Genomic DNA, 15,612 nt, shown 5'->3' with positions numbered 1-15,612 from the left:
CCACACACACACCTCCACACACACACACCTCCACCCACACACACACCTCCACACACACACACCTCCACACACACACACCTCCACACACACCTCCACACACACACACTTCCACCACACACACACCTCCACCACACACACCTCCACACATACACATGCACACGCAAAACACAAGAATGGATAAAGTACATAAGAAATGAGTAACGTATGAAATGGGTTTTATAAAATATGCTGGCATGTTAAACATAGGAAACATTTGGTAACTGCTTTTGCATTGTTAGAAAGCACTATAATAAAATCGATGACACATATTTTAGTAGGATCTCAGTAGAAATTTAAAGTAATTTAAGAGCCAGCATTGGAAAACATTAGCCTTATTAGTTATTAATGAATGCCAGGGAAAGAAATACTAAGATTAGTAATTTGTTTCTAGAAAATTTTTAAAAAGTTAAAATCTTTTCTTTAAATTTCAATGCTGGTGAGATTATGAATATTCTAACCTTAATCTTATAGATAGCTGTTTGGAATTTAAATTACTCTAAATATCTTTTTCAACCTTTTAGCAAGTATTTATTGCACACTTATTTACTGTAATTTTAATTATGTTATAGTTGAAGTGGGTAAAAAAATTTACCAGATATTTTCAGGTGATATTCAGCTGTCATTTCACTTGCTTGTTGTCAGTGTTTTCAGAGGGACCTGGAAGTGTAATTGAAAACTGAAGCTCTGTGTGTATTTGCTAAAAAGAAAGTAGTAATTATGTGTTTCAAGTAAAGTCTTTGAAAATATACCACAATTAATATATATTCTTTTTCTGTTTTTTTATAACTTAAATTTTTTATAAAAAAAATTTTATGCATACTTAATTGAAATACAATTGCATCAATTTCCCCTTCCTCTCCTACTGGAGATTATACATGTCAACCATGTCCATAAATACATATATTTGAACATCTCAAATATTTAATATTTTAAACAGTGTCATTGCCTAACTTCTCTTTATGGTCATGACTATTTTCCCAGTTTGAATTTTCAGTACTGAACGATCCTTTTTCCCTGGTATATTAAGTCAGCTGGAACTTGCATCCTTCTGCCTTAGTTTCCCAAGCCCTACAACTATTGGCACGTGCCCTTATCTCCCATGCAGAATTTTCCTACATCAAGGAAAATATGTAAAGTTTTGCTAGAAACTGCCAAAAATCGTTTAGAAAGCTCGTATTACCTTGAATTTGGTGTGCTGCTGTAGGACATGTCACATTGACAGGTTGTTACTAGAGCAGCTTTTTGTATTGCTTCTCTTGGCAGCTACAGACTAGAAAGGAAACACAGGTATATCCTTTTCTCCTGCAGACGCTTCCTAAAGGAAGCAGCACAAGACTCTCGGTTGTGGTGTATCACTAGCCCTTGAGTGTTTTGCAAGGCAGACTTTCTGGGAAAGGGAAGTTTCTGGAGAAGGGAAAAACTAACTTGAGTTTTAATTAAAAATGGATTATTTTAATTACTAAAAATTGTTAGGTTAGAAGTTCACAAAAATATTGTAATTTACTCAGATGTTAATAGACTAACTGAAATATGGGGAAAACTTTGAAGCACTTTTATGTGCTTCAGCATTAAGACTGTAGCTTAGGAGGTCACTAGTGTGTCACGCTGATGACAGTCCTGACTGACAGACTGATTCCTAAGTGGGTGACTGCTGCCAGTAATATTAAAAAGCAATCGACACTATCTCCCACTAAACACCAGCCTGCAGTTTCCATCTGTTCTGACCCCAGTCCCGGGAGGGAGGGATGGCATGGTTCCCTTTTGCCCAAGCCTGTCCCACCAAAGAGGTCTCTGCCTCTTCAGAGCTCCGAAATCATTCTCTCCTCCCCACGGTTACATCTGCCTAGAGCTCAGTTGAATCCCCGAGGAAGGAAAACACCAGGCAATCCAAGTTTAGAACCAATAGATAGTATAATCGCTGGGTGGAGAACCTAGCATCCTAAATTTCCCAATTATTCTTTTAGAAATCACCTGGATCCTGCCACTGAAACTAACAGCCCCTGTCTACATTGTATCCTCCTTGTTCCCACATACCAAAAGGGAGTCCCCTTCCACCACCACCCCCTTCCCTCTTCCTCTTTCAGACCCGGAAGGCCCGCCTCCTTCTCATAGTAATTGGCTTCTTGTATTTATTATTTTAATCAATTATGGGAAAGTTCTGCTATAGGTGATTCATATATAAATTTGATTTGAGGAGAAAATGACTTAGTTTCTAGGCCCCTATTCATTCAAACTGTATTTTTTCATGAATATTTTTATGTATAAAGCAGGAATAAAATTATTATAAAAGAACTAACTTATCCAGGAACTAAGAATGTAGTTTTGAAAACTGAGTGATAGCAAATAATACCCGTGCGTCAGAAAAGTTGAGTCTCGGTGGAAGAATTCCAACTCAGTGCCAAACACTGATTTATTTCCATCTTTGATGAAACTGAGGGATTGGCTGGTTACTATGCCCACTAATGAACTTCAATGTGCCTCAGTCCATTCACTGTGGGTGAAGTGCATGAGACTGTAATAGACGACAGGACTTTGTGTGAAGTAACAGGTGAATTAATAATCTTTTCAGTATTTAGGGGAGAAATCTTTTTGGAGTTTGAATTTTAATGAAATTCTAATTTCACAAATGGACTTTTCTATTGACAGAAGTTGGGATTTTTGTTTTCTTTCAGAAATTGAATGTAATAGTTGTAAAAGGATTAGCTGTGTAGGAATTTCATAAATGTACAAACCATTTTTATAGAGACAAGTTTTTCTGAAGTCTTATAGATAAATAATTTTAAATAGAATGACTAATTGTCTATCACATAGACACAGATTTTAAACTGTTATGTAGTTAAAATAAGAAAGTATGTGAAAATGTCACAAAGCTAATAAAAACACATTTTGTAAATTATGAAACAAAAAGAACTAATTCAGGTAGATCTTTAGGGTATCTATCATATGGAAAAATTTGTCCACGGAGGACTGTGTACTCCTTGGGGATGTAAGGCAGAGCTTTGCCTCGCTCTTGTCCTGTACCCTGCTGTAGAGTGAAGAGAACATCTCGGGCATGACGAGCTTCCGGGAAGTGCTGGAGAAGATGCTGGTCATTGTGGTGCTTCCGGTGAGGAACAGCCTTCGGAGGGAGAGTGAGCTCTTCTCCTCACACCTGGTCTCCAACACCTGCGGACTGCTGGCCAGCATTGTCAGTGAGCTGACGGCATCAGCCCTGGGGTCAGAGGTAAGGGGCTCTACTTCAAAACTGGATGAATAAGCATGTGGTTCTGTAGAATGGGAAGTAAACCTATCTCTTAAGACACTGGTCACTCATAGCCTAAAGAGGTCAGGCCGAAACCCCTACACCTCTGTGTGGGATAGTTAGGAAGCCAAGCTGTGTTGGGCTTTATCACCACTAAGTTATAGTCCTTCTCAGCACACTCTTCTAATCACACACACACACACACACACACACAGGCACACACACACGCATGTTAGGTGTTTTCTATCATTCAGGAGATTTATTTCTTTGAAGATTCTCCTCTGTTCTCCCCACACCATCTACCCCCACCATCCTGTCTGTGGTAACTTTCTTTCTCTTTTACTTAGACATCTTAGCGAAGCTCCTCCTTCCCTCTAAGACCTCTTCATATTATCCCTGATATTTAATGCTCACCTACCTCAATACCTGATCAAGGCCCTTGTAAAAGGCTGTGCATCAATAAAGCTTATTTCTGATGGTCATTTCCTATCAGTTTCTTTCCCAAAGCAACCTTGCCCTCTTTTTCACAGTATCACTCACTATATTAGTACATGCCTGTAAACCCAGCACTCAAGAAGTAGAAGCAAGGCGAGGCTAGTCTGGGTTCTTCAAAACGATAAATAGAGAACAGTAACAACAGACATACTTTCCTTTCAATGTTGTTTCTATATTCATAATTTCCAGTAAGGTCAGGGATATGTTTTAGAAAGGATCTCTGGCTCTTTTTGCTGCCAGTCTAGCTCCTGTTTCTCGTGAGTAAGTAGAGTAATTGAACAAAACACCTGCTGTCCTTTGGCTTCTGTGTGTGCTCCTGCACAGCATATATGTACACAAAATAATACTTTTTTCTTTGCTTTCCTCTTCTATGATTTAACTCATTTTATTTTTACTTTTTTAAAATTCACTCTCTCAATCTCTTTCACAGAGTGTGTGTGGACGTGCACTTATGGTATGTATGTGTGTTTACATATAGGTATGCCTCACTATGTGTGTATATATGTAGAAGCCAGAGATTGATATTAGCTGTCTATCTCAGTCCTTCTCAACCATATTTATTGAGACACGATCTCACACTGAATGTAGAAACTCATCTATTAGACTGGTCAGAGAGCCCCAGATTATATCTGCTTGTGCACCTCCTACTGATGGGGTTACAGATAGTCTGCCTTTACCACAGGTCTCCATGATTATAGAGCAAATACTACTACCTGAGCCATTTCCCCATTCCAGTCCCATCTTTTAACTGCGTCCTCATTAATAGACCAGCTCATCACTTTATATAAAGTACATATGGTTCTCTAGACAAAGTTCTTGACTGCCTCATTACACAACACCATGAACTTGCACCAGTTGTTTTATTAATAAGTAACAAGTATTGTTCTGAGATCAGGCTGGTAATAATAAACAAATTGTGTTTAAAGAACAAAAAGCCCCAAAGCTTTGCTCTGTCTATAGTTACATATACAAATTCATATAAAAGCTGGGCAGAATCTCTGTCTTACCTATACCATAGTTTATGTAACTGTGGTGAGATAGTCGTAAAGTGAACTTTCTTGTTGGAATAAATCCCAGGAGTAGAAATTGCACATCGTGTTCTGTAGCCAATGTAACAAAATTTAAGTATCAAATATTATGTTTGATACATTTTGTGAAGTATTGTTATTTTCCTCTTTTCACTGCATTTCTTAGCCATGTTTTATAACTTATCTGAATGTTTTAACTGATTTTGATGCTTCTGTTTTTTGTTTTTCCTCCCAAAAAGGATTGTGGGTTTATTTTGAAAATATTATGTTAATATGAAATACATTATTCAAATGGATGTTTAATATCTAACATGTGTCCACTAAATATTTTGTTTCAGTTGTTACTCATAATACTCAGGTTAACAACTGCTAATGGAATCGTGCGTGTTGTTTACAGGTTGATGGACTTAATTCTCTTCACTCTGTCAAAGCCAGTGCTAACCGATTCACAAAAACAAGTCAGGGAAGAAGTTGGAACACTGGAAATGGGTCCCCTGATGCAATCTGTTTTGCAGTAGACAAACCTGGAATTGTGGTTGTTGGTTTCGCTGTCTACGGAGGAGGTGGTATCCATGAGTATGAGCTGGAGGTGTTGGTTGATGATGTGAGTACCACGCTTGCAGTAGTGTGGCCACCAGAGTTCACCATCATCTTAGTGTGGTGACTTCAGGAATTTAACAGATCAGCTATATGTAAACTTTAAACTGGAATGAAAAGCCTTATGCTTGTTTGGAACATTTCAGCACACTTCTCTCTTACTTTATTTTGTTTATTTTAGTTTTGGAATTATAGAAAAAGAGAGATTTTTAAATGGAATTATAAACTAGAAAGTACATAGCTAAGCCTTTTATTCCAAGTCTTATGGGGTTTTGTTTGTTTGTTTGTTTGGTTGGTTGGTTGGTTGGTTTGGCTTGCTTTGGTTTTGCTCTTTTTGTTTAGTTAGTTGATTGGTTGTTTTTTGCTGTTGCCATTTTTCATGATCCTAGAACAGCAGTTAGGTGAATACTGTTTCTCCTAACAAAGGCTACACAATCTTATCAAAGTCCTAATAGAAAATACTTACTGAAGACAGAGCTTATTGATTGCTGTAGCTCTATTTTTCTCTAATATCACTTAATATTTTAAGTGCTTGAATTTTTACAAAGTATCTTTAATATAAGACAGAAAACACAAAAATAAGTCTCTTGTAATAGCATCTATTTGACTGATTCTTTTGCTCAATTAATTTTAATTAACATCTGCTTCATTCTGCTCAATGTGCAGTCTTTCCTTGAAGATGTCCAAAGACCTAGACCCAAGACCTAAGATGGTACAAGTCAGTCTATGTTTTAATCTCTGCAGGAAACAAGATAAAAGTGAATAGCTTGGAGTGTCAAAATCTTTCTTCAGATTGTATAAAGAAATGCTAATGACTAATTTCATTTTTTAATACATTTATTTGTGTATGTGAGTGTGTGTGCATACATCCATTTACATGCTAAGTTGCATATGTGGAGATCAGAGAACAACGGTGGGACCCAGTCTTCCCCAGCATGTGTAGGATCTCAGAGATTAAACTCAGGCTGTCAGGCTGGTTTGCCTGCTGACCTATCTTCACTAGCCCATAACTAATTTTTTATACAAGGCAATAAAATTACCTGAAGACATTAAAGAATTATAATCAGAACTGTTCCTACAATAAGTTAACCATCTTGTAACTGTTTTTATCTTCATTAGAGTGAACATGCAGGAGATTCAACTCATTCTCATAGATGGACGTCTCTAGAATTAGTTAAAGGAACTTATACAACAGACGATTCACCCAGTGACATAGCTGAAATCAGACTTGACAAAGTTGTTCCCTTAAAGGTAATTCAAGCACATTTCTTTTTAGACTAAGAGGCAGTGTTGCACGGTTAAAGATAATGATGAGTAGACTGGAGAGAGTACACTCTGCTTCTATGCACTGCTCTCGCAGAGGACATAAGTTTGAATCTTAGCACCCGTGTCCAGTAGATCACCAGGCACCAGGCACTTCAGGTCCACGGTCCCCAGCACCCTCTTCTGACCTCTTCAGGTGGCTGCACTCACAGGCATAGGCATACACTCCCACATAGATATGCATGCATACTAATTAACAATAAAGATGCATTGACTATGGCTTCTCCCAAGGTTTTTATCTGTTATGTTGCTTTAACTCCTCGTGCATTTACCTACTCCAATATAATATCCGAGGTATTGTACTATATTATGCTCTGGTCTTTACATGTATCAAAGTCTGGTATACTAGGACAAATTGTTAGGTTGTATAGTCAGACAGTTCTAGATTCAGGGTAAGACAGATTTAGCTTTTTAAAGGGCTGTACAATATAAGTAGAAAAGATATATAGTAGTATTTATTCAGTTTCAGTGCTACTACAGCATTCTCCTGTGTGATCTTTCTTAAATCTGGCATATCGTCATTTTTCTACTCTTAAGCCTCTTTTGTTGGTGAGGAAGACTAATCAATGCTATAGTGTTATACTGTTTAAGCAATGAGAGCAAAGCACAAGTCTTGGTGTTGCAGAGTATTTAAACTGATTATGCATTAGTCTTCATGCTTCCAACTTATAGTACACCAAAAACGCTTTAAGAAAAGCACAGGCGGTCTTAAGAGTTAGTATTAGTGGAGGCCAGAAAGATGACACAGCAATTAACACTAGTTGTTCCTGCCACGGACCCAGGTTCAGTTCCCAGCATCCACATGGTGTCTTTCAACTATCCGAAATTCTAGTTCGGGGATCTGATGACCTCTTTGAGCTACTCAGGCACAAGGGATGCTCATGGTGCACATGCATTTGTATGTAGACAAAACATGTACATACATACATACATACATACATACATAAAAGCATTAAGATTTATCCTTTATTTTCTAAATACAAGTATTTGCGAAAGTAGATAAATTAAAGTAATTATTAGTGTTAAAGTAAAATTAAACTAACCCTGATGCAAGTGAATAAATACCATTTCAGAATAGACTTTAAAGTTAAAATAGACTCGTCAGAGACTTGCTAAGAACTTTAAGGTTTATAGCTGCGTCAGTGGTTAGTAAGGAGCACATAATACTCTCGTAGAGGACTGGAGTCAGCTCCCAGCCCCCCACATCGAGAGGCCTATTCCCACCTGTAATGCAGCCCAGCGGTTCTATATGATCAACACCATCATGAGAGCATCACTGAGGGCAGTCAGGGCAGAAACTCAAACAGGGCAGGAACCTGAAGGCAGAAGCAGATGCAGTGACCATGGAAGAGTGTTGCATATTGGCCTGCTCTTCGCTGCTTGTTCAGCTTGCTTTCTTATAGAAGCCAGGACCACCAGCCTGGGGGTGGCACTACCCATAATAGACGTGGTCTCCCACATCAATCACTAAGAAAATGCCCTGCAGGCTTGCCTGCAGCCTGATCTTATGGGTGTATTTTCTCAGTTAAGGTTCCCTCCTTTCAGATGACTATAATTTGTGTGTAGCTGACATAAAACTAGCCGGCAGAAGTGAAAGAAAAAATACAAAAGCCTCCTGGATCATAAAATATGACTATCTGCATCTCTGTTTTCCTACATATTGTGGGCAGTTATTCACGGATTTTTTTTTCCTGTGTTTGTGGGCATATTTTTGTCTCTGAGTAAATTTCTTCTAAAATAAAAATGTAATAGATATAACAATTATGGTTTTAACATACTTAAATTATTTTAAGAATTTAAACTGAGAGAACAGTATTAGCTTATATTTGTCTGACTCATGTTTATGCATGTAATTAAGCACAGGTGTGACCTGTAGTGGTCAACTGCTGGTCTCACCGCTTCCCGGCTGTGTTACTTTGGGCAAGTTATTTAGCAACTGCATCTCAAATTCTTTTATCTGTCAAGTAATATACTTACCTACTGAGGGCACTTGAATTAATTCATTTAGATCATATAAAGTATTTGGAAAAGGTTCTGTTATCTAAAGGTATTCAGTAAGTATTAGCTATTATATTCATTAAAGCTCATTTAATGATATTATTTATAATGACCACAATATTTCAGTATATTTGAGTAGTTTACTGCTAGGGTTCTTTCTGTATTTTCCTTATATTGTGAACGGATATAACATGCTTTATGTCTGAGTGGGTCGGGGAGTTGGGGGGAGGGTATGGGGGACTTTTGGGATAGCATTGGAAATGTAAATGAGGAAAATACCTAATAAAAATATTTAAAAAAATGCTTTATGTCTTCATCGTGAAGGAAAATGTTAAGTACGCTGTGCGCTTGAGGAACTATGGCAGTCGCACAGCCAATGGAGATGGAGGAATGACCACTGTTCAGTGCCCTGATGGCGTGACCTTTACCTTCAGCACATGCAGCCTGAGCAGTAATGGCACAAACCAAACCAGAGGGCAGATTCCCCAGATACTATACTATAGGTAGGTGTGCCGATAGTTAGAGACGAATGTGCTCAAGTGGTGGGTAACACTCACAATGATACAAAACATGTCAAGTTGGTAATGGACCTAAATTACAGTTTATCTTCCTAGCACATACTTAGTCAAACCCTTTGAAGAATCCTCATTTTAAAATATAAATTCAGTATTAACTATTAAGGTGAATGCTTTTAAATTTTTGTCATTCTTTCAATATCACTAAAGGTTTTTTTGTTCTACCATATATGTTGCTGATACTATTTTAATTCTTTGATTTTATTTTAAAATACAAGCAGAACTTACTCATTTTTAAAATAATTATTTAAACTAGGTTACCCAGCCTGACTCTCCAGGTAGTGGTATTGCCTTGGTTATTTTATCCAGTTGGAGAACAGTTTTACATGTAAAACTATTTTCACCTGCTCAGGTTAGCCTCTGGGACTCTAGACCATATAATAGTGGGAGTGTTCTTAGAGTACTTTAGTGAGCTATTTGGTAGGTAAATGATGGAAAACAGAAAATTATGATCTTTGAGGAAAAATAACCCTATATATACATTTTTCATTATGTCTGATTCTTTTGAATAATAACTTATCTATCATCTTGGTGAAATTATCCCCCTTTCCCCTCAACCTAACTTTGTATCAAGCCACTAATTTTGTATATGTAGTGCTTCTTGTCTTTGCCTTGGCTAGTCACACAGTGGGAATTTTTTCTACCCTTATTCACAGATGAGGGAGCCAAGGCATTGAGTATTTAAACATTGTTCCCAAATCTCATTTGTAGTGACTTATGATAAAGGGGCTTATAGTCTGGATGATAAAGGGGTTCACAGTCTGGATGTCGGACTCCAGGTAACAAAATGCCCTTAAATCACCACACCGTACATGCTCCGTAAGGATAATAATGGGTGTCTTAGGGATATAGCCGTCATTTCAGAATCGGTTAGAGTCATTGTTCCTAAATTTAAGAACTTGTAAGATATGGGCATGGACTTTCCATATTCACATTTTTATTTTTCTAACATTCTAGTAAGTCCTTATAGTTCTCGCCTTAAAAAATAAATAAATAAATAAATAAATAAATAAATAAATAAATAAAAGGATGCTTTCTATGGTTGGCCGACAGATGTTGTAGGTTTAATGTGTCCCTTAGTAGGCACCCAGTTGTAGCCAAACACCTTGTTCTAGATGTCTCTTTCTCTTGCATCTAATTTGGTAATTTCTGACATACGTATTTGTAAAGTGTTCTACTTGTGACTTCTCCTATCATTCCTATAATTGAACTGCTGATTCCCAGTCTCTCTAATTTAAAATGATCATCATCTCTATCTCAGGGTCTCTTCTTTCTCTGCTGCCCTTCACATTCTGTTCTGCACAGAACAGTCAGCGTTCTCTGATAGGAATGAAGGCATACCCCTCCCTCCTCAGTTCTCTCTTGATGCTTTGCGATTAAATAGGCGTTTGCTACTCTGGCCTGGAAAGTCCATATGATCAGACCCTGTTTACTTGTCTAATCCTATTCCATGAACTCTGCACCTGGCTCCCACTGTCCAGATAATATTCTCTCACATTTTCCATGAGTTTGTAGTTTGTTTTTAAACACAACTCAGGTCTTTCTTAAATATTAGTTCAACAAAGAACAACTTAATCTAACAAAAAATAGCACCCTTTACTTTATAGTCTGCTTTGGTTTTTGTTCAAAGCCTTTATCCTAAACTAACATAATTATACATATGCCGTCCTTTTTTTATTATTATTTCATGCACCTTTCCATACATTCATTAAAAACTCTGGCAGGTGCTTTGATATATCACCTTCATGTTGTATTCTAGTATGTATGACTGCATAGTGGCATCTGATCTGAAGATTTCTTTGCATCCCCTACATCTTCAGATTTGATGCCACATATACTGTCTTAACTGTAATTGTTTTTCACTTTACGTTTATTGAGGATTTCTGATCGGAATATGATGCCTGAAGTTCTCAGTGAAAACTGTTTTCATTTTATTCATGCCGCAGGAGTGAATTTGATGGAGATTTACAATCCCAACTTCTAAGTAAAGCTAATGAAGAAGATAAAAACTGTAGCAGAGCACTCTCTGTGGTAAGCACTGTTGTTCGAGCTGCTAAGGACCTGTTGCACAGAGCTCTTGCTGTGGATGGTAAGACTATCCTTTTCCTTTCCTTAGAGTTATAGTTTAGAACCTGAAGTTCTTTTGTGAATAGTTAATGAAGGGGAGTCCCTGAGTGTTTAGTTCCTTATTTACTTATCCATCTATACAGTATTGATTTTGGATCATTCATTCCCTTCATACTCTGAGGAAGATTTTTTTTTAAGTGAACCAAAAAAAAAAAAAAAAAAAAAAACAAAAATACTTTAAATTTTTTAGTTTGGTCAATAAGAGAAACATCTCATCTGATTAAATTCATTTTTGCTTATTTTCTTGTTAGTGAAACTTTTTTGCTATTGTGAAAATTTTTTCTTACTGTGCTTCCTGTATCTATTAACTATTCATCCAAATGGCTGGTGAATAACCAGATGAATAACCCTGCCCATCTCCTCAGATCTACTTGTCTAAATCAAGTTCTAGAACTATTTCTTCTCGGGAAAGTCAAGTTAGTATTTTTCTCTTTCTCTGTTCTACCAGTGCCTGGTTTAAGCTGCCTTAATGCAACCTCACATGCATTTTTCTTGAATGGAAATGTCCAAGTAATGGCATTGCTACCTTTCTCCTGTTACCCACCTGTGTATCTAGGCAACTCTCTACACTAAGGAGAATTACTAGTGTAAAATACTCAGTGTTATCCTTTCACCTAAAATGTTGTTCCATTCCACAGGTTTAGGCTAGGCTGAAAAAGTATTTTGTTAATATATGTCATTCATTCATATGCAACGAATATTTGTTCATAGGTTTAGAACTCCATATTTGAAAGAACAATTGCCCTACAATATAAATATATAGGCTCAGTCAATCTTTTAAGCATCATGATCATGGGTAAATAACTAAAATGGCTGTCAGCAAAGTGCTTTATGGGAAAAAAGAAGTCACAATAGCTTTGTAACAACAAATGCTTTTTGGAATGTTTTTATGTACAGATATTATTCTAAGCATTTTATATTATATGTTGATTAATTTAATCCTAATAGCATTCAGTGAAGAAATATTGTTGATATTCTAAATAATTTGCTTCGTGTCACTCATGTAGCCATTTAAAACCATTGCCCTAGCTTCTACTCCTTTCTGTAGCATTTTACAGGTATATATGTAGACCATGTTATGAATTTACTATAAGATATACAAACACTTTGTAACTTGACTTTTCCTTTTAAAAAGTGGAAAGTATCTATTGTAAGGATTGAGATAACAATAAATCCCTTAGAATAAATTGAGCCTGTCCTTCATAAATGTATAGTTGATGTCAAGCACAGCTTTCTGAGGATAACAGGGTAGAGGTTAGGAGAGCATGCATACAGTATAACAAACTACCTTCTAACTACAGTCTCAATGCTTTTTTTAGCTGATGACATTCCAGAACTGCTTAGCTCTTCCAGTCTGTTTTCCATGCTGCTTCCCCTTATTATAGCCTACATAGGACCAGTAGCCGCTGCTATTCCCAAGGTGTGTAATCAAAATTCTATAACTTTGAATCTCTTACCACTGGTACTATTTCACTGGTCTTACATCTTCCCTTTAATCACTGAGGCACTAGGGTAATAGGTAACAGAGAGAGCATCCTAAGTGCTAGAAGTCGTTAGCTAAGTCTCATTGTTCCCCGAACTGCTAATTGATTTAGTGTACATATTGGCTTCACACTTGAAGAATTTAGGAATTAGGAATAGGAAATCTATTTTATAAATATGACATAAAGAAAGATTAAGTAACCTGATGTTTTTTTTTTTTAAAAAAATCTGAACTTGATGCCAACTCTCCAGTTTTAATAAAATTATCAATAAAAAGATTATTTTACAGTAGTGAGATAAGACATGAAGAATGTCATAGACTGTACAGTCTTTGGCATAATTAAATAAAGTAAAGCTATTTATTTATAGATCACAGAAAAGCAATTGTTTTAAAATATAGATTATTTCGATATAATATTTAGAATGAATTTCTTTACCCACTAAAAACACATTAAAAAAAATACTTTATAGAAACTATATGGAGACTGGTACTTATAAGAGTTACCAACAATTAGGGTAGTTCTTAAGTAAAATGAATTTCACACTTATTTAATCATCTATATTTTTTATATCTACTAGGTTGCTGTAGAAGTTTTTGGCCTTGTCCAGCAATTGCTTCCCTCAGTTGCCATTTTGAATCAGAAGTATGCACCCCCTGCGTTCAATCCCAATCAGTCAACTGATAGTACGACAGGCAACCAGCCCGAGCAAGGCCTCTCGGCTTGTACCACTTCCAATCACTATGCTGTCATTGAGAGTGAGCACCCATACAAGCCTGCCTGTGTGATGCACTACAAGGTGGGTACCATTCTTAGCAAGACTCAAAATCAAAGCTGGATCTGAGGTTTTCTAATGATATCAGAAAGTGTACTTTGTGAGTTCCAGTCCTGACTTCCTTTGGTGATAACAACAGTTTGGGAGTGTAAGCTGAATAAACCCTTTCCTCCCCAACTTGCTTCTTGGTTTTGATGCTTTGTGCAGGAATAGAAACCCTGACTAAGACAATTTTGTTTTCTAATTATTAAATGGATGGTAAGACAAATGTTAAACTAAATGATAAGACAATCTGTTGTTTCCTTCAGTTTGTTTCTCCTTTAGTCCTTCATTTTTTGTAGTATAACATTATTCTGTTTCATTTAATAAAACTATACATACACATAAACAGATATCCTCTTGTCTACCGCCAGGTGACATTCCCAGAATGTGTTAGGTGGATGACAATCGAATTTGACCCTCAGTGTGGTACTGCACAGTCAGAAGACGTCATCCGTTTGCTTATTCCTGTCAGAACCATTCAGAACTCTGGATATGGAGCAAAACTGACATCTGTTCATGAAAACCTTAATTCATGGATAGAATTAAAGAAATATTCGGGATCCTCTGGATGGCCTACTATGGTTTTAGTGTTGCCAGGTGAATTTTCACTTCTCTATTTATGGGATGAAATGGAAACGTTATGTGTGTGTGTGTTAAAAAATTCATTATGGAAAGTGTTTAACTTCAGAGAAAATTATTTTAAAACGTATGGGTCTTGGTTACAGTTAAGGATAAATAAGATGTGCTGGGAAAGGGGTGTGGTCCCATCTAAGTTTGTGAAGAGAGATTGTTGTGAAGATTTTGTGTGGGGGTGGGGTGGGGTGGGGTGGGGTGGGACTCTCAGGGTTAATACCGCCTCTTCGGTATAGTTGGGACCAAACTACCTAAAAGGTATGCAATTGGACTTGATTTCTATTTCCTCAGTAGATGCCATGTATTGTAGAAATAGGATTCAAGCTCCTCATTTTAACATGTGAATGTGGGTAAGGGTGGTGGTGAGGGTGGATGTATGTGAATACTTATTTCTAATATTCATATTTTCCTTTAAAACTGTAAACTTTAAACTCTTGTCTGAAGTACCCTAATTGTAACCAGTTAACAGTGACTACTGTTTCAAACACTTAAAACTACAGACGGAAGCTTTGTCATCTTTCACATCATCTGGCCTGGATGAATTTAGAGTTTTTCCTTTGACTCTAACCTACTTTTTGTTGGATTGGTTGATTTGTTAAGGGATCCTAAAAATCCAAATAGCAGAATGGAAGATTACTTAATGCAAAGAAGAGAAGACTAACTTAGGTACTCAGTAATTGATAGGTCATTTTTAAATTGCCCAGACTTATGTAAAGTAGGATTAAGGAAACAGAGTTGTTATAATGGGAATTACCAACAATTCCTTAGAGTTGGGTCTGTTGTTGATAGGGTTGCTTCTAACAGCTTGCTTAAGCAAATAAAGGATTCTTCCTCAAAACATCTTCTTTCTATTTTAATAACCGTTTTGACAAATTATTTATATAATAAAATAATGAAATATTTAGACTTTGACCTCAATAGCAGAGACAGGTACTTGCTCACAGACAGACTTTTTGTTTTGTTTTGTTTTTAAAGGAAATGAAGCCCTTTTCTCACTGGAAACTGCTTCAGATTATGTGAAAGATGACAAAGCCTCCTTCTATGGGTTCAAGTGTTTTGCAATTGGATATGAATTTAGCCCCGGGCCTGATGAGGTAAGAAAAGTTGTTTTCCCAGTCTGTTAAGAACAATTGGCTCGCCGGGCGTGGTGGTGCACCCAGTGCATCCCAGCACTTGGGAGGCAGAGGCAGGCAGATCTCTGAGTTCGAGGCCAGCCTGGTCTACAGAGTGAGTTCCAGGACAGCCAGGGCTACACAGA

The 15,612-nt window shown here is 36.9% G+C and overlaps 1 protein-coding gene across 2 annotated transcripts in view; it reads left to right on the top strand.

The window, feature by feature from the left end:
- Positions 1 to 15,612, top strand: part of Mycbp2 (MYC binding protein 2) — a 237,483-nt gene that overhangs the window by 131,093 nt on the left and 90,778 nt on the right. For both annotated transcript variants that reach the window (XM_029468874.1, XM_021181915.2), the window contains exons 34-42: positions 3,071 to 3,262; positions 5,201 to 5,407; positions 6,520 to 6,651; positions 9,046 to 9,224; positions 11,243 to 11,385; positions 12,743 to 12,843; positions 13,485 to 13,703; positions 14,093 to 14,318; positions 15,330 to 15,448. In XM_029468874.1, coding sequence (XP_029324734.1) covers positions 3,071 to 3,262; positions 5,201 to 5,407; positions 6,520 to 6,651; positions 9,046 to 9,224; positions 11,243 to 11,385; positions 12,743 to 12,843; positions 13,485 to 13,703; positions 14,093 to 14,318; positions 15,330 to 15,448 — 1,518 coding nt within the window. The remainder of the gene's footprint in view (positions 1 to 3,070; positions 3,263 to 5,200; positions 5,408 to 6,519; positions 6,652 to 9,045; positions 9,225 to 11,242; positions 11,386 to 12,742; positions 12,844 to 13,484; positions 13,704 to 14,092; positions 14,319 to 15,329; positions 15,449 to 15,612) is intronic.

Source organism: Mus caroli, chromosome 14 (assembly GCF_900094665.2).
Source record: "Mus caroli chromosome 14, CAROLI_EIJ_v1.1, whole genome shotgun sequence".
NCBI lineage: Eukaryota > Metazoa > Chordata > Mammalia > Rodentia > Muridae > Mus > Mus caroli.
The sequence above is the reverse complement of the archived record's forward strand: the minus strand, read 5'-3'. Positions and strand labels throughout refer to the sequence as shown.